At 44.5% G+C, this 22143-nt stretch overlaps 2 protein-coding genes across 4 annotated transcripts; one reads left to right on the top strand and one right to left on the bottom strand.

Moving 5' to 3' along the window:
* Positions 1–3859: 3859 nt before the first annotated feature.
* LOC118366762 (tripartite motif-containing 13) lies at positions 3860–8154 on the bottom strand. Of its 3 annotated transcripts, none has more exons than XM_035749414.2 (2): positions 7993–8154; positions 3860–5597 (listed from the first exon to the last, which is right to left on the bottom strand). In XM_035749414.2, exon 2 carries the CDS (start codon positions 5589–5591, stop codon positions 4431–4433), a length of 1161 nt encoding a protein of 386 aa, XP_035605307.1. In that variant the 5' UTR covers positions 5592–5597; positions 7993–8154; the 3' UTR covers positions 3860–4430. The 3 variants fall into 3 exon arrangements, with proteins under 3 accessions (XP_035605307.1, XP_035605305.1, XP_035605306.1); XM_035749412.2 differs by lacking the exon at positions 7993–8154 and adding an exon at positions 6336–7120; XM_035749413.2 differs by lacking the exon at positions 7993–8154 and adding an exon at positions 5679–6309.
* LOC118366763 (SPRY domain-containing protein 7) lies at positions 7183–16443 on the top strand. The gene is made up of 5 exons (XM_035749415.2): positions 7183–7434; positions 7584–7700; positions 11687–11853; positions 12999–13101; positions 15218–16443. Exons 1-5 carry the CDS (start codon positions 7329–7331, stop codon positions 15313–15315), a joined length of 591 nt encoding a protein of 196 aa, XP_035605308.1. The 5' UTR covers positions 7183–7328; the 3' UTR covers positions 15316–16443.
* Positions 16444–22143: the final 5700 nt, after the last annotated feature.

The raw sequence follows: 22143 nt of genomic DNA, 5'->3' as shown, positions 1-22143 counted from the left end.
CCTTTTTATTTTATTCTCATGTTTCAGTCCATGTAAGTTACCACACACAACTATGCTACCATCCCTCTGGATGCAGATGTCAGTCCAATGTCTAGTTTTGATTTACATTTGGATGAGTTGTCAACTAATGTGAAATCAACAAAATTAACCATATCATTGGATTTAGGTTTTAAAATTTGGTGTGAAAAAAAATGCTCTCAACTTGAATCTTTTTGCTAATCCAATTAGTTTTTGGGTGAGGGACGTAGGTTGAAATGTGGAAACAATGTTGATTCAACCAGTTTTTGCCCAGTCGGATGCTGTTTGTGTCCTTTCACGCCAAACAAACTCATGGGGTTATGCCAATAATTATCTTCAGAGAAAACCCAACTATTGAAATGATGCAAATAAGTTTCTCAATCTACCATATATTTGATCTCTATAAGGTGTATAACTTGCACCAGCTCTTGCGAAAATGTTCCACATTAGACCTATACCCTTACACTGCTGACATAAGTTCACAAATCATCGGAGTATTATTTTATGCAAGGATAGGGCTGTGTGATTGTAACCTATCACCTGTGTAGGCATAAAGCAAGCCACACTGTTGTCTAATTTGCATCAGTTCAATTTGAATGGTTAGCATATGTGGGCCTATTCAGAGGGTAAATAGGCTTTTCTGGATTTTATTTTTTATATTCCACACACTGATAATGTCAAGATCTGTTTTAATATGTATAGTAACTTAACCCTCGTTGAGGCTTTTGGGGGTGGTTGTCTTTTCAGCCAGAGTAAATGACCGTAGCCAAATGGCTAGATAACTGAATCCAATTTGGCCATTGGCCTATACATTTTAGCAAGCTATAGGCTGAAGATTTATAATCTTGTGTACAATTAGCCTAATATTTCTAGCATCTATCATCACTTTGCCAAACACTCGTGAATGTTACCTGCGAGCTTGTCATACGGCGAGTTTCACACCTTTCTACAGCGGTAAAGTCACCGGTCGTTCCGCCTATTTCCAATTGGGACAACCTGAAAAATCTGGGTGGGGCTCATGGGCAAACAGGAAGACTACCGCAGCGTAGCATATAGGCCCATCATTAGCATAACTTTGATACAGGTCTAAAAAGGTCCGTAATATTTTGGAGCCCATACGAGTTACTGCAAGGCCATGCATGATCACACTCACCAAATGTAATCTGCAGAGAGGCTATAACACTTGGTCTATAGGCTGATCAAGCATCCAATTTCATGCAGACATTTCACCTATCAGGGAACTTGGCCTAGCCTATTTGAAATGTCCCAAATATGTTTAAAAGCGGATAGTCTACATATTGGTTGTGCCAGCTAACATAGACAAAGGCTTTTAATAATCAGATTGTATAGAGGAATTTATCACTCATGTCCTAAACCCAGTCGCCTGTTCTCAAGAGGAGCCCAACTACCATCCGTAGTCTAAAATCGGAGGATGAGATTTTCAGTCGAATGTCTTAACCAAACAACACCATCCATATATTCTAGTGTGTATTTTACGATTGTGAAACTTCAGTAAATAAATTCTGACCTCTGGCTTGATTTGGAACCACACAATTTCTGACAAGCAAATGACGATGAGCGATGCAATGCCATTTGAAGGGAAAGGGCTTATCAAACTGCCATGGACAGAAACCGAAAGTCATGGTTTTAGCAGTGCGTGGGTTATGCTTGCATATCTTATTTTTAGGCTAATTGTAACTTTCTTTTGCTATAAGAAAATAAAGCAAGGTGTTCCATTTTGCCTCCGGCAAATAGGCCTTAAGCACGTCACACATTGCGCTCTACCATCTCGAAAGTATGCACACGCAGCCCACGAGTTATGCTATATTTTAAATGCTACATATGAAAACAAAATAAATGAAATGCTGAAATAAGACGATCGTTAAATTATTTTTGAAAACTTATTCACCAGAGGCGATAGCCTAAATTTCTCAGGGGATTTTATTGTAAACAGGCCGTGGGTATAGACTGCTTTACCTGCTCGAAAATAGTCCTATGCATTTATATTTTACTTCCCAACCTTTGTCACTGAAGGTTATTATCGAAAGAACATTTATACTTTTTATTTAGGCTATTTTGGGTATTTTTTAACTATTTTGAAGAGCACCCATTTCGTTTTATTAATTCCTATTCACATAGTCAAATGTATTTTAATAATCTGCCAAATGACTTTGCCATGCTTTATGTTGTGCAATTACTTAATAATGTTTAGTTAAAGGCCTATTTAGGCTACGTCTTACAATGCCTTTGAAATATAACATTTTGTATTTTTGGGAATCCAAAAGTGTTAGCCAGGCATTCTGTATAGTATCTCGTTGCCCATTTGATTTAATATGTTCGTCTATAGGCTATCAATAATTTAATGTTTTATTCTCGCCATGCATTCACATGTTCCTTCATATGAGACAAATCATTTTACTTTAGAAATTATACAATTCACTAGTCAGATTTATGGAGAGGAATTGTAGGCTATAGCTACTGTAATATATTCAACGCCTGATGTTTATCATAATAGTACTGTAATATTTATTTGGTCGATAACGTTTTGGGGTCTAAATGACTTCAGTGGCTTATTTAATTGCAAAGAGGCCTTTCGGAGCCACAGTTATGTTGATTGCGCGCCATAGACCATTAGGGTAGTCCTTTATGCTATTCCCACTGAATATTATTCAATATGTTGAATTTAGTTGGATTTTTAAGCGTTAATAGGAAGTGTTAGAAAAATACGTTAGGCCTACGATAATCATTATATAAGATCGTTATACATGCTGGCACCAAGTCGTCATCATGCCATCACCCAATATTTTGGGTGTATTTAGATAAATGCATCGATTTCCAAATGTCATAATATCAGTATATGTATTTATTTGAAGTAGCCTATTAGATATATTATTTAGTTATTATAGTAAAGAGAAATACCAACTTTACATTTTCATCCGTTATTTGCCTGGTAACAGTAGGGCTATATATAGCCTAGGCCTATACATGCCGTGACGTTGGTACTGACTTCTGGTCGGTGCTTTTACATCAGGTTTTTGTTGTGGTCTGATCCTGGGATTTCCATCAGGATTTTGTTCCTTTCGAAAAATTAAAAACGCACTGCCCAATTTTCATTAAAACGTATGGCCCAATGTAGGCCTATATTGTTGCTTCTAGACAATGTTGCATATGGGATGGATCTATTGAGTATAGCCTGTTAAAGTAAGAATTGCTCTTCCGTCATCTACTTGCAACATGCATAGATAGACTGCATAACGGGCCAGTCGGCAAACCATGGCCGTATGTATGACAATCCGTGGCATTCAACGTTGCGCACACATTGACATTCACTGGGACAGTTGATTAAATCAATTTAATCCCATACATGTTTAATTAGTTGTTCTACATGGAATTTAAGAATTAGATTTGGCTCATTGCCTATCAATTTTGCACAAAAAAAATGTATAGGCCCAATGCATACGGCCAAAAAAACAATCGTAATTCTGGTCATAACGTAACCTAGGCCTAAAGGCCAATACATAATGTTTTTGAATAATGCAAATTAAGTTACTATATGTTATCTTTAGACAAGCGAAGACGTTTTTTTCTATAGGGCTAGTTATGCAACATTCAACCTTGGCCCCCGTGGAGGTTAAATCGCGCAGTGATGACCGATCCACGGGGAAGACAAACGTCAAACGAGCATTTGAACGCCTGTGCGGGTGCATGGTATTTCATGTCACGTGAGCAGTGTGCAGGCGCACCAATTGAAGCTTCACTTATGACCTTGACCGGTAAAGTAGCCTACAAGTGCCTCCACAATTTGTGAAATCCCCTCAGTCACTCAAAAATAAAGATGAAGGAAAAGACAAAATGTATGTTTTATTAGGCAAAAAAATGAGTCTGGTGACAGGTCATAATGCCTCATACCAACTCAACAGATGGTCAATTAAAGTAAGGCAAAAATAAACGACAGCACTTAAACTCGATGTAAATATTATTCCTATCCTACAATCTAGCCTGTGGAATGTATAGTAAAATAAATATCCTGAGGTGACAGACTGACCTGTGTGATGATCATATGGCTTGGAGAAGGATGGATGGTGCCCCTGGTCAGAGCTGATGCTTAACACTCACCAGAATAGCGTTCTCAAATGACAACATTTAATGTACTGCAATAGTGTTTTGATTTAACTTAGTGTTGTATGGTTGTCCTACGTTTAGATTATATATATATATATATATATATAAATTCACAAAGCATGATACATATGTGCTTCTAAATACTTGAATATCTTTCTAGTGTTTGCTATAAATCTACTTATAGCATGGACATTGCTTGCTTCAGATCCATGTAGCAAAAATAACACGCTAGTTGTGTTTACAAGGCGGTCAAGAAAATCGGCAGGTGTCTTAGAGGTTCGGGATACAGTTCAGAAACGCACCCACCAGGCAACGCAGGCATCCACTACCTCTCCCCAGCACTGCCACGCACCGTGAGCCAGTTCCAGCCATCCAGCGAGCACTGGCAGGTAGACATGGCCGAGCGAGGAGATTTGGGCTGACACCGCGGTCAGGCTGTCCGGCTGCAGAAAGACCAGGGCGCATAAAAGGCACACAAAAAACACGACCACTCTCCCCAGCGCTCTGCCGCCTGAATGCGGAGTCGTTGAGCTATACACGCCACTCTCGTGCGGAACGGAGAGCTTGTCTACATCTTTGAGCTTCATTGAGTCCCAGTTTTTGACGTCAAAATTCCTGACCAGGGGACCGACGTCCATGTCTGTCCGGGAGGGCAGCGGAGTTTCCCGGACAACGCGCAACTTCTCCCTGAAATCCTGCATCTGCTCGAGAAAGCAAAGGGGGTCGGTCACATTCCTGAAGGACTCGGCGATGCTGAGAGCGCGCTTCTGCTCCTCCAACGCATCGCTCAATTTATTGATCTCTGGGTCGTAGGCTTGCATCACCACCAACTTCAGCGTCTCAAAATCTGAGAGGATCTCGTTCTTTTTGTGGTCCAGGGCGTTGATCAGTTTGACAAAATATTCGGTTACTTTCTCTGCGTCCCTGGAAACTAACTGGAGCGCCTTTTTCTTACTGGCTTCCAGTGTCTCCAGGCAGGATAGAATATCCGTGCTGTGCCAACTCTCCACTCCCTGGGACAGCTCCTCAAATGCGGATTTCTCCTGCTCGTACGCGTCTTCCAGGGCACAGAATGTATGTCCTTTATGGTCGTCAGTTGTTGCACAAAATCCACAAATAAGTTTCAAGTCTGTGGCACAGAATATATTAAGCGGTTGACCACTGTGGTGTTTGCACAGGGCCATCCTGGGCAACACTCTGATTTTGTTGTATTTCTCAACGATTCCACGTAACGAGTAGTTGATCTGGAGGCTGTTTATGCCGTTTTGAGGAGTCTCCTTGCGGCAACTGGGGCATTTGAACGGGGGTCTCCAAACAGGTCCTCGGTTGTTCCCCTCCAGAATCCCCTCCAAGCACTTCTTGCAGAAGCTGTGTGAGCACGGCAGAACTCGGGGGTCCTCAAAGAGACAGCAGCAAATTGGGCAAGTCAGGTCCTCCTCTAGAAGCTCCATGGTGTTCTGAAATAAAATACAACCAGGATTGAGTGGCGAATAAATCGAAAATAATAGATCAATACACTACCCGTCAGTTAAACATACCCGTTTGTTTAGCTACATCACCCAACAGCGCAATAATTCACAGGTAGTGATGGTGGAAATGCACATCACTAGAATTACGCGTGACAACACTTTGGATAAAACGCACAGACTATCCACTCCAGCGACTGGTGTTAAAATTCAGCCACCCTAAAAAAAGGAAAATGAGAGGTGTCGATGTACCCGCGTAAAATATGAAAATAGAAAGCGCAGTGGAACATCATGCCTAGACGCATAGACTATTTGGCTACAGTGAAAAACCTATCGCAACGGTCCCTATTTTTTTTTCCTATGTTCAACGACCTAGTTTAGTGTTCACACTAGATTTTTTTTTTATGAGACGGGATATCACGCAATCACGACACAGCCGTTTCATCCAACTGGTCTATATATAGATGAGATGGTAACGACTAAGTTCCCACTCACTTTAGATTTGACTTCTGATTTAATGTTAATAGCCTGCTGAAACGTATCCTTAGCAATATAAGCTATGCTGCATAAACACAAACTTCCACCAACGATTACCACTCAGTATAAACAAGTTTCAGTCTATAAATTAGATCACACACGAGTATGTCCTATTGGCACGGTATTGAGGATGGTTATGACAGCTTTTGCAAGCGTATAGCAACATGCAACTGGACAAAAAAAAACACTTACCAGCTGCTGAGACGCACAGTGCAACGCAATCATGGCGCTTGTTGCTGTGCAGACTTCGCCCTTTCCGGGAGAAAAAATTAACCATTTCATGACCACAGCACTACACTAGCGAACCTTCCAGCTCCAAATAGCGCGCACTATAGTACGCGCCTGATACAGTGGCGCGCAGAAAGTAAAAACATCTCAGTGATATTAAAGGCAGCGTTTTTTTAAGTACATAATTTTTTATTTTAAAGAACAAGATGCGTTTTATTTTTCAGTAGGAACAATATAGAGGATCCCTGCAAATTGGAGAGGGGAGGCGGGCTGTTGCTATGCAAAACATTTTTACAGCGTGAAAGATTGTCAACCATTAGGTTCTTAGTCACCCGGCTTTTGATCACTGCCTCTATCGCACCAGTTGTATACGTCATTATGAACTTGAAGTAACGTTAATCGATTCTTATGTGTGAAGTTTGAACGTCAGGCAATAGTGCATGTCAATTTGCATTGTAATTTTCATCCCCACTGATACCCAGTGCATGGATACAAAGTAGCCTATTGGAAGTGCTCTCAAAAGACTTGGTGATAGGCTACTGAACTGGCTCCTTTTTTAACTGACGACATGTAGGCCTACCCAGCAACAATATTGGTGCTCATTACAGACATTTGCCCAGTTATTTGATCCCAGATGGAATTCCCACTCTACACACATTTGATTATGCCATGTGTCCCAAGCTTGACACATTGATAACCAATTGCTACAAAGTCACGTGTAAAAAAAACATTTTGACCTTGATTTTCTTCCCTTGTTTCCATGCCATCAGGAGCCGCTGCTTTATAAGCAATGTGATTGGACGCATTGGAAAGGAGCGCATATATGGCTCATGACACTGTGGTATGACTGCCACCAGGTGTCGCTGGTTCATTGTGATGGTAGTTTTCTCATGATCTCCTTCAGCTCTTGTTGACTTCTTCGGCGTGACTATTTCCGGATAATATTTTAGCACAAGAATGGCTGCACTGTTTACGTGTTGTCTGGGATGCTGCGGAGATGGGGGAACGGGGCACATTCCCCTCAAAGAAATGCCTAACGTCCAGTTAGACACTCATCATATGGGTGAGAGGAAATATTTCTGACGGTTCGTTGTTTTAAGCTGTAAATCTTCGAGAGAATGCCGATGGGGTTAACCTAGCTACTGTTCAGCTGGCTGTTTTTGACAACGCCGTCGTAAATAAAATACAAATATAGATGTTTTTCTTGTACAGGCACGGATGTGGTCATCGTGAAGAGTGGCCGGAGGATATGTGGCACCGGGGGTTGCCTCGCCAACGCTCCCTTGCACCAAAACAAGAGTTACTTTGAGTTCAAGATCCAGTCCACAGGTAATGATTGAACATGAGTCCATGTAACGTTGGCGTTTCTGTCTACCTGTCTTTGTGTGGGAGATCAAATGGATAAGGAACTATGGGGAATATCCTTTGGTGTGCGCGCATCAGGCAGGGCAGCTTTGGGACGTAACATCGGAGTTTGTATAATATAATAACAATTCCCCGAGTTGTGATTCACTCTGGTGGCTGGTAACGGGAAATTACCTTAACTTTACAATATAGCCGGCATCACCAAAAAAAACGGACTGTCAACAAAATATGTATAATCTCTAGAAACTATACTTACCAGATGTAAAGTGAAATGTGTCCCTCGCTATAAAATGGACGTCTGAATCCAACTTTTGTCCTTAGTGACTTTTCGTAACAGGTTAGGATAAGACAGGTCTACAGCTACAATATGACGATGGTCATGGCTATGATGGATCCATCATGTCATGGCGACTTTGGTCATCGGGTCTAACGGTCATCTCGCGCCGAACTGCGCATGTGCATGCCTTCAAATCAAAGGCACTCCTTCGATGTAAGTTGTTTTTGACAAATGAAAACGTGTCAGTTTTTCACGAGGTTTGAGTAATGGTATGTTCAACTACATAAGACATTTTCTTGAATCTAGGTTGTGCCTTTTAGATTGAGAAAATGAACAACTAAGGAAGATTTTTTATTTTTTTATTTCTTATTTGACTTTCCAAACCCTGGCCTGTTTGGAGGACCTGTTGGACTGTATGTTCTTAGTGTTTTCTGAGCACATTGTGTTCTCTCCCAGGTGCTTGTAAGGGCAGATATGACAGACAGGTAGGATTCCAGCTGAGGTGGTTTAATAACCTTGATTCACATAAAGCAGGAATGGCACAGCACAGAGTATGTGTTAACGCACAAGGTATGGTTTAAATTGTTTTAACCAAGAGTGTGTGTGGTTCTGAAAAAAAGGAAATTATATACAATATTAAATGGCCGGTATAAGCTTAATACAACCTCCAATTACATGATCTGTAAAGAATACGGCTACAATAGGTTATGTGCTGCACAGGACAACACGGCTGTGACTTCACTAATGAAAGATCAGATGGGTGCAGCCACACAGCACCATGATCCTCACACAACTGCATATATATTATATATGCACGCACCGAACCAGTCAGAAGTGTGGACACACCCACTCAAGGGTTGTTCTGTATTTTACGATGTTCTACATTGTAGAATAATACTGAAGACATCAAAATGATGAAATAACACAGATGGAATCATGTAGTAACCAAAGAAGCATTAAACAAATCTAAATATGTTTTATATTCTTCAAAGTAGCCACCCTTTGCCTTGATGACAGCTTTGCACATGCTTGGCATTCTCTCAGCTTCATGTGGAATGCTTTAGCAACATTCTTGAAGGAGTTCCCACATATAATGAGCACTTGTTGGCTGCTTTTCCTTCAATCTGCGGTCTTAACTCATCCCAAACCATCTCAATTAGGTTGAGGTCAGGTGATTGTGGAAGCCAGGTCATCTGATGCAGCACTCTATCACACTTCTTCTTCCCTTACTCAGCCTGGAGGTGTTGGGTCATTGTCCTGTTGAAAAACAAATGATAGTCCCATTAAGCTCAAACCAGATGCGATGGCGTATCGCTACAGAAGGCTGTGGTAGCCATGCTGGTTAAGTGTGCCTTGAATTCTAAATAAATCACTGGCAGTATCACTAGCACCCCCCACACCATCACACCTCCTCCTTAATGCTTCACGGTGGGAACCACAAATGCAGAGATCATCCATCCACCTGCTCTGCGTCTCACAAAGACACGGCAGTTGGAACCAAAATCTCAAATTTGGACTCATCAGACCAAAGGACAGATTTCCACCTGTCTAATGTCCATTACTCATGTTTCTTGGCCCAAGCATGTCTCTTCTTATTATTGGTGACCTTTAGTATCAATCAAATGTATTTATAATGCCCTTCCTACATCAGCTGATGTCACAAAGTGCTGTATAGAAACCCAGCCTAAAACCCCAAACAGCAAGGAATGCAGGTGTAGAAGCACGGTGGCTGAACTCCCTAAAAAGGCCAGTAGTGGTTTCTTTGCAGCAATTTGACCATGAAGGCCTGATTCACGCAGTCTCTTCTGAACAGTTGATGATGAGTAGTCTGTTACTTGAACTCTGAAGCATTTATTGGGCTGCAATTTCTGAGGCTGGTACATCTAATGAACTTATCCTCTGCAGCAGTGGTAACTCTGAGTCCTTTCCTGTGGCGGTCTTCATGAGAGCCAGTTTCATCATGGCGCTTGATGGTTTTTGAGACTGGACTTGGAGAAACTTTCAAAGTTCTTGAATTGTTCCATATTGACGGACCTTCATGTCTTAAAGTAATGACGGACTGTCGTTTCTCTTAGCTTATTTGAGCTGTTCTTGCCATAATATGGCCCTATTTGGTAAAATACAGTCTTCTGTTGTGTGAAATTCATAGATTAGTGCCTACTTAATTTATTTAAGTTGACTGATTCCCTTATTTGAATTGTAACTCAGTACATTTGTTGGATGTTGCGTTTTTATATTTTTGTTCAGTAGTTACTTCTTTCTCAGAGATCACCCAGCGTGCATCTACTTCACCTCACCGGTAGGTGGCGCTACAGCTCTCCTATGATGAACTCATATTTATTCTCCATAGTCTTTCATACAGGTGTGTTTAGCAAGCATTCCCGGAAGTCGCTCTCAGATTTTAGCTAACCCTATTTCAAACTAACCTAATTATCTTAACCTGAACCTAAATCACTTCCTGTCATAGCTCTATACCACCTAGTCAAAACCCTGCTTCCGCTAGATGGCTCTATAATCCTTATGTCGTTTGTCATTCGCATTAAACCAGACAGGAAGAGGCGACGCGAAAGGGTTTACTCTGCCCAAAAACTGTCTGTATGGAGGTCAATGAGTATCGATCTTGGTCAACAAATGTAATTTCTAATTTGCCACCTGAGGCTTACGTTATGTGATGGTTAGGTTGTTATGAATCTACTGATAAGTGGACGCACGTGGCATTTCGGCAACGTTGTGCCTGTTCACACTTATCTGTCCTCTCATTGGCTATAATGGTCCGACCTGGTGTTGCCTCCGCTCGCCTGCCTTCCATCTTTGAGGACAGGGATTTATATTGTTAGTGTCACTCGACCATCTTGTTAAAATAATAGACAATATTTTTATTAAACTGCACGGCTGGTAATACAGTCTACCGGTTCGTACATAAAACATCCTCCATTCAGGCTGGAGAAGTAGTTTCCTTAATTGAATGTCCCGCCGGCTAAAAAAAAGCTGGGAGAATATGCATACCGTTTTAACGAAACACATTTGTTCACCACAATGCTAGAGTGGCTAATGCTACTTGCTGCGCATCGCATTCATCCTGTGGTAAACAGACTGCTTCAACCTGATTGGCTGAATTGGAATATTGTGTTTTGTTAAGACAGTATGCATATTAACACTTTTTAGGTTGGCGGGCCATTAAATCAGGTTAAGGAGGAAAATGACGCATTTGCAGCCTGAATGGATGATGTTTTATGTACGAACAGGTCGCAGGGGACACGAGTGTATTTATTACCAGCTCTGCAGTTTAATGCAGGACGTCGATGACAAACAACGTAAGGATAATAGCGCCATCTGGCGGAATCAGGGCTACAGGTGTCCACTCCAGTGGTTCTAGGATTTACAGTACACACCCTCCACTGGGGGTACGTGTGGGTAGAAGTCTACATACTTACTGTCCTGAACCAGCCTGGTTACACACCAACCATGGTTGCTGGAAGCGATACTGGAAAGCAAAAAAAGCTAGTCCAAGCTATCCAAAACATTGACTAGAAGGACTGCTCTCCTCGTAGTCGAAATGACCATATACCAATATAGTTCCACCCCTGAACTTCAAATAAAATGGTTTGAAGACCAGCACTGTACGATTTGTGTTGGCAAGCTTGTTTTTAAAGGTTCTGACATCTGTGTGCAGGTATATGGGGGATAGGTGTGGCAACTCAGAAGGTGAACCTGAACCAGGTCCCCATGGGGCAGGACATCAACAGCCTTGTCCTGAGGCATGATGGCTCGATGTATCACAACAACGAGGAGAAGAACCGCCTCCCTGCCAATAGCCTTCCACAGGAGGGGGACATTGTGGTGAGTGGACTAGTCTGGTGTAGTGCAACTAAGCCTGTTGTATACATATACTCAAGGTCTTTATTAAAGTGTTAATGAACATGCTCTATAACATCTCAAGCAAAGCAAGGAAAGCACATGGCATAATTGAAACACAGCAATATTATTATCTTCTGATAAAAGGTAGTCCAACACCAACTACATGGGCACAAAAAGGAATGCGACAAACTTACTCAGTAACACATCCATGTTATACAAAGAAAAAAACATTAGTCTTTAGCTTTAAACTACACAATAAACATGTTCTCCAAACACTACACAGACATGCTTGCAGTCAGAGCGGAAGAGGCGAAGTGTGTGGGTCCACTCCTGTCCACGTAGGCAACGGTGATAAGCAGGTCAATAATGAAATGGCCTGCCTTTGGGACAACAACTCCCATTGTTCGGTCGGAGATGAATTAGTATCTCTGTTCCAGTCCATTAGGTTGTCACACTGATTATGGACAGGTGAGGCTACTTAAGGTGTTTTGGAGGAAGTCCCACCTCCTATAGAGGTAGATTGGGCCAGAGATCAAATAGAATTGTATTAGTCACGTGCGTCCAATACAACAGTGAATGCTTACTTACGAGCCCCAACAATGCAGTTAAAAAAAATATGGCTAAGAATAACAAATAAAAGTTACAAGTCGTTAAAGATCAGCAGTAAAATAACAATAGGGAGACTATGTACAGAGTCAATGTGTGCGGGCACCAGTTAGTTGAGGTAATATGTACATGTAGGTAGAGTTATTAAAGTGATTATGCATAGATGCTAACAGAGTAGCAGTGGTGTAAAAGAGGGGGAGAGGGTGGACAATGTAAATAGTCTGGGTAGTCATTTGATTAGGTGTTCAGGAGTCTTATTGCTTGGGGATAGAAGCTGTTTAGATGCCTCTTGGACCTGTACATAATGAAGAGATGCTCATGTCTCTGCCCAGTGGGAGTCGCTGTCCCAAAGTCAGGAAGGCAGGCGACAAGCTTAGGTCCAAAATAAACCCATAGAAACACATTGGGCTTATTTTGGCAAGAGTGAAACCTTTTGATTTACCTCTTCCTCTCTGGACAGGCTAAGGGGAAATTCAGCCAGAAGGTGTACAGGGAATCTAATCAGTTTTTTTTCGTCTCAGGGCATCACATACGACCATGTGGAGCTGAATCTCTATCTGAATGGCAAGAATATGCACTGTCCAGCTTCAGGGATCAGAGGCACCGTGTTCCCAGTGGTTTATGGTGAGTGTGAGTGTGTGTGTGTGTGTGTGTGTGTGTACAGCTGCATGCACAGGGACCTTCATGGTCCAAACATACCAAGACAGTCGTGAAGAGGGCACGACAAAACCTTTCCCCCCTCAGGAGACTGAAAAGATTTGGCATGGGTCCCCAGATCCTTAAACGGTTCTACAGCTGCACCATCGAGAGCTTCCTGACCGGTTGGATCACCGCCTGGTATGGCAACTGCTTGGCGTCTGACCATAAGGCGCTACAGAGGGTAGTGAGGACGGCCCAGTACATCACTGGGGCCAAGCTTCCTGCCATCCAGGAACTATATAATAGACAGTGTCAGAGGAAAGCCCATAAAATTGTCAGACTTCAGTCACCCAAGTTATAGATTTATTTCTCTGCTACCGCACAGCAAGTGGTACTGGAGTGCCAAGTCTAGGACCAAAAGGCTCCTCAACAGCTTCTACCCCCAAGCCATAAGACTGCTGAACAATTAATAAAATCGCCACTGGTCAATTTACATTGACCCCCCCCCCCCATCTCTTTTGTACACTGCTGCTACTCGCTGTTTATTATCTATGCATGGTCACTTCACCCCTACCTACATGTACACATTACCTCAACTAGCCTGAACACCTGCACACTGACTCCGTACCGGCGCCCCCTGTATATAGCCTCCACACTGACTCCGTACCGGTGCCCCCTGTATATATCCTCCACACTGACTCTGTACCAGTGCCCCCTGTATATATCCTCCACACTGACTCCGTACCAGTGCCCCCTGTATATATCCTCCACACTGACTCCGTACCAGTGCCCCCTGTATATATCCTCCACACTGACTCCGTACCGGTGCCCCCTGTATATATCCTCCACACTGACTCTGTACCAGTGCCCCCTGTATATATCCTCCACACTGACTCCGTACCAGTGCCCCCTGTATATATCCTCCACACTGACTCCGTACCAGTGCCCCCTGTATATATCCTCCACACTGACTCCGTACCGGTGCCCCCTGTATATATCCTCCACACTGACTCTGTACCAGTGCCCCCTGTATATATCCTCCACACTGACTCTGTACCGGTGCCCCCTGTATATATCCTCCACACTGACTCGGTACCGGTGCCCCCTGTATATATCCTCCACACTGACTCCGTACCGGTGCCCCCTGTATATATCCTCCACACTGACTCCGTACCGGTGCCCCCTGTATATATCCTCCACACTGACAACGTACCGGTGCCCCCTGTATATATCCTCCACACTGACTCCGTACCAGTGCCCCCTGTATATATCCTCCACACTGACTCCGTACCAGTGCCCCCTGTATATATCCTCCACACTGACTCCGTACCGGTGCCCCCTGTATATATCCTCCACACTGACTCCGTACCGGTGCCCCCTGTATATATCCTCCACACTGACTCCGTACCAGTGCCCCCTGTATATATCCTCCACACTGACTCCGTACCGGCGCCCCCTGTATATATCCTCCACACTGACTCCGTACCAGTGCCCCCTGTATATATCCTCCACACTGACTCCGTACCAGTGCCCCCTGTATATATCCTCCACACTGACTCCGTACCGGTGCCCCCTGTATATATCCTCCACACTGACTCCGTACCAGTGCCCCCTGTATATATCCTCCACACTGACTCCGTACCAGTGCCCCCTGTATATATCCTCCACACTGACTCCGTACCAGTGCCCCCTGTATATATCCTCCACACTGACTCCGTACCAGTGCCCCCTGTATATATCCTCCACACTGACTCCGTACCGGCGCCCCCTGTATATATCCTCCACACTGACTCCGTACCAGTGCCCCCTGTATATATCCTCCACACTGACTCCGTACCGGTGCCCCCTGTATATATCCTCCACACTGACTCCGTACCGGTGCCCCCTGTATAAATCCTTGAAACTGACATCCTTCCTTTTGGTAGCATATGATGTTAAGGTAATTTAATACTACTGTTTATTTGTTGTTGCTGGCACACAGGGTTTCCCATGTGGTTCCTAACGCTGAAGTGCTAAATTGAGATCCAGTCAGTGAGTTATACCTGCTAAAGTATCCTACTGAACACTGACTTGTTGATTTGATCTTTCTCTTCTGTCCCAGTGGATGACAGCGCCATCTTAGACTGCCAGTTCAGTGACTTCTACCATACGGCGCCGCAAGGCTTTGAGAAGATTCTGTTCGAGCAGCAGATTTTCTGACCAGCACCTCCTTATAACTCCAGGCCTTTACACAGACACACATACAACCCTCAGCGCTCCTTGTTGCTCTGCAGAGATCTGTGACCCACACCCTCGTTCCAGCTGGTTTGAGTGTCCCTCTGTATGTGTTCTGGTTACTCTGCTTTAAAGCTGTTCTGGGTCCAGTTGGTTTAGCTCTTGGTTGATGCCAATATTGGAGCAGTAAGAAAATTGATCCCAAGTCAGCGGTGAAGGGCATTGAGTAGCCAGTGTGTGTGTGTGCATTTGCAGCTGAAAGACAGTCAAGTTAGTCAATATTGCTTTGCTTCAGTTGTAATCATCCTGCATTGCAACAATTTGTTATGGTTGCTGCTTCTTTCTGAAAAGATTTAAACAATGTTTGTGTTGAGTCTGACAGTATTGTTGTGCAATCACTACACATGTCCATTGGTCTGGACCAGAAGCCATGTTGAGTGTTCTTTACTGCTACCTATGTATGGTTTGATTATGGAATCTCAAAGAACTCTTAATGCCATATTGATATGTGGGGGCATACACACCCCAAAATATATATACAAATTGTATTTGTTTATAGCTGACACTAATGTTCAATGTTTTGTATCCCTAATAATTGACATTGATTTAGTTATTCGTATTTAGATTTTTCATATTTTGATCATGATCTGTAATTTGCCACAGCTCTGATGGTTATTCCAAATTGGGGTTGGGTAGGTTACTTTCTGAATGTAATCCTTTACAGTTACTAGTTACCCGACAAATTCTAATCAGAGGCGCAACTTTTGGATTTCCCAAACTCTGTAACGTATTCTGATTACTTCTGGATTACATTCCTTTTAAGAGGTGTTAGAAAATGTGAAAGTAATCCAATAAGTAATTTAGTTTTTCTAAATTATCTGATCTTATAACAATTTTGCTGTTACTCCCAAACCTTGTATTTGTTGATGTGACATTGTCATACCCTACTATATTTCAACTGTCAGATGAACACATATCTCCTTTTGAAGTGTGAAAATTGTCTCAAATGTTAAACGCTTGTTTTAGTTTGCACTAATGAGATGTATGTTGAATATTAACCCACACCTGAATACTTATTGTCTAATACAATAAAGAAACTTATCTCTAGAAGCACTTAACTATTTTGGAACTCATTGGTTTAATAGTATGTGGGTGTTTGTTTTAGAAAAGGTTAAAACATTCGGCTTAAACAAATTGTGGCTAAGCTTTTGGCACAACACCTAATGGTGCTTTCACACTTGGTCACTTTCAGACAATTTTTGTGAACTCAGTGCGGTTCGCTTCTTTCTTTGTACAGTGTGAACACTCCAAAGGAACTCAGAATGCTCAAAAGAGCCACCGAACTGAACAGAGACCGTCTTGATGTGGTCTGAGTTTGGTTTGCTTGAATTCTGCAGTCCGGTTCCTTGTTTTTAGGAAAATGTGAACGCAAAGCTCCCCAGGTTCACTTGTCATTATTCCCACCCTAGACTACTGCAACACCATTCCCCCTGACACATTAGACTACTACAACACCATTCCCCCTGACACACTAGACTACTACAACACCATTCCCCCTGACACACTAGACTACTACAACACCATTCCCCCTGACACACTAGACTACTACAACACCATTCCCCCTGACACACTAGACTACTACAACACCATTCCCCCTGACACACTAGACTACTACAACACCATTCCCCCTGACACACTAGACTACTACAACACCATTCCCCCTGACACACTAGACTACTACAACACCATTCCCCCTGACACACTAGACTACTACAACACCATTCCCCCTGACACACTAGACTACTACAACACCATTCCCCCTGACATAAACCCTGACACACTAGACTACTACAACACCATTCCCCCTGACACACTAGACTACTACAACACCATTCCCCCTGACACACTAGACTACTACAACACCATTCCCCCTGACACACTAGACTACTACAACACCATTCCCCCTGACACACTAGACTACTACAACACCATTCCCCCTGACATAAACCCTGACACACTAGACTACTACAACACCATTCCCCCTGACACACTAGACTACTACAACACCATTCCCCCTGACACACTAGACTACTACAACACCATTCCCCCTGACATAAACCCTGACACACTAGACTACTACAACACCATTCCCCCTGCCATAAACCCTGACACACTAGACTACTGCAACACCATTCCCCCTGCCATAAACCCTGACACACTAGACTACTACAACACCATTCCCCTGCCATACACCCTGACACACTAGACTACTACAACACCATTCCCCCTGACATAAACCCTGACACACTAGACTACTACAACACCATTCCCCCTGACACACTAGACTACTACAACACCATAAACCCTGACACACTAGACTACTGCAACACCATTCCCCCTGCCATAAACCCTGCCACACTAGACTACTGCAACACCATTCCCCTGCCATGAACCCTGACACACTAGACTACTGCAACACCATTCCCCTGCCATAAACCCTGACACACTAGACTACTGCAACACCATTCCCCAGCCATTCCCCTGACACACTAGACTACTACAACACCATTCCCCTGCCATAAACCCTGACACACTAGACTACTGCAACAGAATTCCCCAGCCATTCCCCCTGACACACTAGACTACTGCAACACCATTCCCCCTGCCATAAACCCTGACACACTAGACTACTGCAACACCATTCCCCCAGCCATTCCCCCTGACACACTAGACTACTGCAACACCATTCCCCTGCCATAAACCCTGACACACTAGACTACTGCAACACCATTCCCCTGCCATATACCCTGACACACTAGACTACTGCAACACCATTCCCCCTGCCATAAACCCTGACACACTAGACTACTGCAACACCATTCCCCTGCCATATACCCTGACACACTAGACTACTGCAACACCATTCCCCCTGCCATAAACCCTGACACACTAGACTACTACAACACCGTTTCCCCTGCCATAAACCCTGACACACTAGACTACTGCAACACCATTCCCCTGCCATATACCCTGACACACTAGACTACTGCAACACCATTCCCCCTGCCATAAACCCTGACACACTAGACTACTGCAACACCATTCCCCTGCCATAAACCCTGACACACTAGACTACTGCAACACCATTCCCCTGCCATATACCCTGACACACTAGACTACTGCAACACCATTCCCCCTGCCATAAACCCTGACACACTAGACTACTGCAACACCATTCCCCCTGCCATAAACCCTGACACACTAGACTACTGCAACACCATTCCCCTGCCATAAACCCTGACACACTAGACTACTACAACACCATTCCCCTGCCATAAACCCTGACACACTAGACTACTACAACACCATTCCCCCTGACACACTAGACTACTACAACACCATTCCCCCTGACATAAACCCTGACACACTAGACTACTACAACACCATTCCCCTGCCATAAACCCTGACACACTAGACTACTGCAAAACCATTCCCCTGCCATAAACCCTGACACACTAGACTACTGCAACACCATTCCCCCTGCCATAAACCCTGACACACTAGACTACTACAACACCATTCCCCTGCCATACACCCTGACACACTAGACTACTACAACACCATTCCCCCTGACATAAACCCTGACACACTAGACTACTACAACACCATTCCCCCTGACACACTAGACTACTACAACACCATTCCCCCTGCCATAAACCCTGCCACACTAGACTACTGCAACACCATTCCCCCTGCCATATACCCTGACACACTAGACTACTACAACACCATAAACCCTGACACACTAGACTACTGCAACACCATTCCCCCTGCCATAAACCCTGCCACACTAGACTACTGCAACACCATTCCCCCTGCCATGAACCCTGACACACTAGACTACTGCAACACCATTCCCCCTGCCATAAACCCTGACACACTAGACTACTGCAACACCATTCCCCCAGCCATTCCCCCTGACACACTAGACTACTGCAACACCATTCCCCCTGCCATAAACCCTGACACACTAGACTACTACAACACCGTTTCCCCTGCCATAAACCCTGACACACTAGACTACTGCAACACCATTCCCCCTGCCATATACCCTGACACACTAGACTACTGCAACACCATTCCCCCTGCCATAAACCCTGACACACTAGACTACTGCAACACCATTCCCCCTGCCATAAACCCTGCCACACTAGACTACTGCAACACCATTCCCCCTGCCATGAACCCTGACACACTAGACTACTGCAACACCATTCCCCCTGCCATAAACCCTGACACACTAGACTACTGCAACACCATTCCCCCAGCCATTCCCCCTGACACACTAGACTACTACAACACCATTCCCCCTGCCATAAACCCTGACACACTAGACTACTGCAACACCATTCCCCCAGCCATTCCCCCTGACACACTAGACTACTGCAACACCATTCCCCTGCCATATACCCTGACACACTAGACTACTGCAACACCATTCCCCCTGCCATAAACCCTGACACACTAGACTACTACAACACCGTTTCCCCTGCCATAAACCCTGACACACTAGACTACTGCAACACCATTCCCCCTGCCATATACCCTGACACACTAGACTACTGCAACACCATTCCCCCTGCCATAAACCCTGACACACTAGACTACTGCAACACCATTCCCCCTGCCATAAACCCTGACACACTAGACTACTACAACACCATTCCCCTGCCATATACCCTGACACACTAGACTACTGCAACACCATTCCCCTGCCATAAACCCTGACACACTAGACTACTGCAACACCATTCCCCCTGCCATATACCCTGACACACTAGACTACTGCAACACCATTCCCCTGCCATAAACCCTGACACACTAGACTACTACAACACCATTCCCCCTGCCATAAACCCTGACACACTAGACTACTGCAACCCTGTTCCCCCTGCCATAAACCCTGACACACTAGACTACTGCAACACCATTCCCCCTGCCATAAACCCTGACACACTAGACTACTGTAACACCATTCCCCTGCCATAAACCCTGACACACTAGACTACTACAACACCATTCCCCCTGCCATAAACCCTGACACACTAGACTAATACAACACCATTACCCTGCCATAAACCCTGACACACTAGACTACTGCAACACCATTCCCCCTGCCATAATCCCTGAAACACTAGACTACTGCAACCCTGTTCCCCCTGCCATAAACCCTGACACACTAGACTACTGCAACCCTGTTCCCCCTGCCATAAACCCTGACACACTAGACTACTGCAACACCATTCCCCTGCCATAAACCCTGACACACTAGACTACTACAACACCATTCCCCCTGCCATAAACCCTGACACACTAGACTACTGCAACACCATTCCCCCTGCCATAAACCCTGACACACTAGACTACTGCAACCCTGTTCCCCCTGCCATAAACCCTGACACACTAGACTACTGCAACACCTGCCATAAACCTGCCATAAACCCTGACACACTAGACTACTGCAACACCATTCCCCCTGCCATAAACCCTGACACACTAGACTACTGCAACACCATTCCCCCAGCCATTCCCCTGACACACTAGACTACTGCAACACCATTCCCCCTGCCATAAACCCTGACACACTAGACTACTGCAACACCATTCCCCCTGCCATAAACCCTGACACATTAGACTACTGCAACACCATTCCCCCTGCCATAAACCCTGACACACTAGACTACTGCAACACCATTCCCCCTGCCATAAACCCTGACACACTAGACTACTGCAACACCATTCCCCTGCCATAAACCCTGACACACTAGACTACTGCAACACCATTCCCCTGCCATAAACCCTGACACACTAGACTACTGCAACACCATTCCCCTGCCATAAACCCTGACACACTAGACTACTGCAACACCATTCCCCCTGCCATAAATCCTGACACACTAGACTACTGCAACACCATTCCCCTGCCATAAACCCTGACACACTAGACTACTGCAACACCATTCCCCCTGCCATAAACCCTGACACACTAGACTACTGCAACACCATTCCCCCTGCCATAAACCCTGACACACTAGACTACTGCAACACCATTCCCCTGCCATAAACCCTGACACACTAGACTACTGCAACACCATTCCCCTGCCATAAACCCTGACACACTAGACTACTGCAACACCATTCCCCTGCCATAAACCCTGACACACTAGACTACTGCAACACCATTCCCCCTGCCATAAACCCTGACACACTAGACTACTGCAACACCATTCCCCCTGCCACAAACCCTGCCACACTAGACTACTGCAACACCATTCCCCCTGCCATAATCCCTGACACACTAGACTACTGCAACCCTGTTCCCCCTGCCATAAACCCTGACACACTAGACTACTGCAACCCTGTTCCCCTGCCATAAACCCTGACACACTAGACTACTGCAACACCATTCCCCCTGCCATAAACCCTGACACACTAGACTACTGCAACACCATTCCCCTGCCATAAACCCTGACACACTAGACTACTGCAACACCATTCCCCCTGCCATATACCCTGACACACTAGACTACTGCAACACCATTCCCCTGCCATAAACCCTGACACACTAGACTACTGCAACACCATTCCCCTGCCATAAACCCTGACACACTAGACTACTGCAACACCATTCCCCCTGCCATAAACCCTGACACACTAGACTACTGCAACACCATTCCCCTGCCATAAACCCTGACACACTAGACTACTACAACACCATTCCCCTGCCATAAACCCTGACACATTAGACTACTA

Source organism: Oncorhynchus keta, chromosome 34, assembly GCF_023373465.1.
Source record: "Oncorhynchus keta strain PuntledgeMale-10-30-2019 chromosome 34, Oket_V2, whole genome shotgun sequence".
Lineage (NCBI taxonomy): Eukaryota > Metazoa > Chordata > Actinopteri > Salmoniformes > Salmonidae > Oncorhynchus > Oncorhynchus keta.
This window is presented reverse-complemented; position numbering and strand designations above follow the sequence as displayed.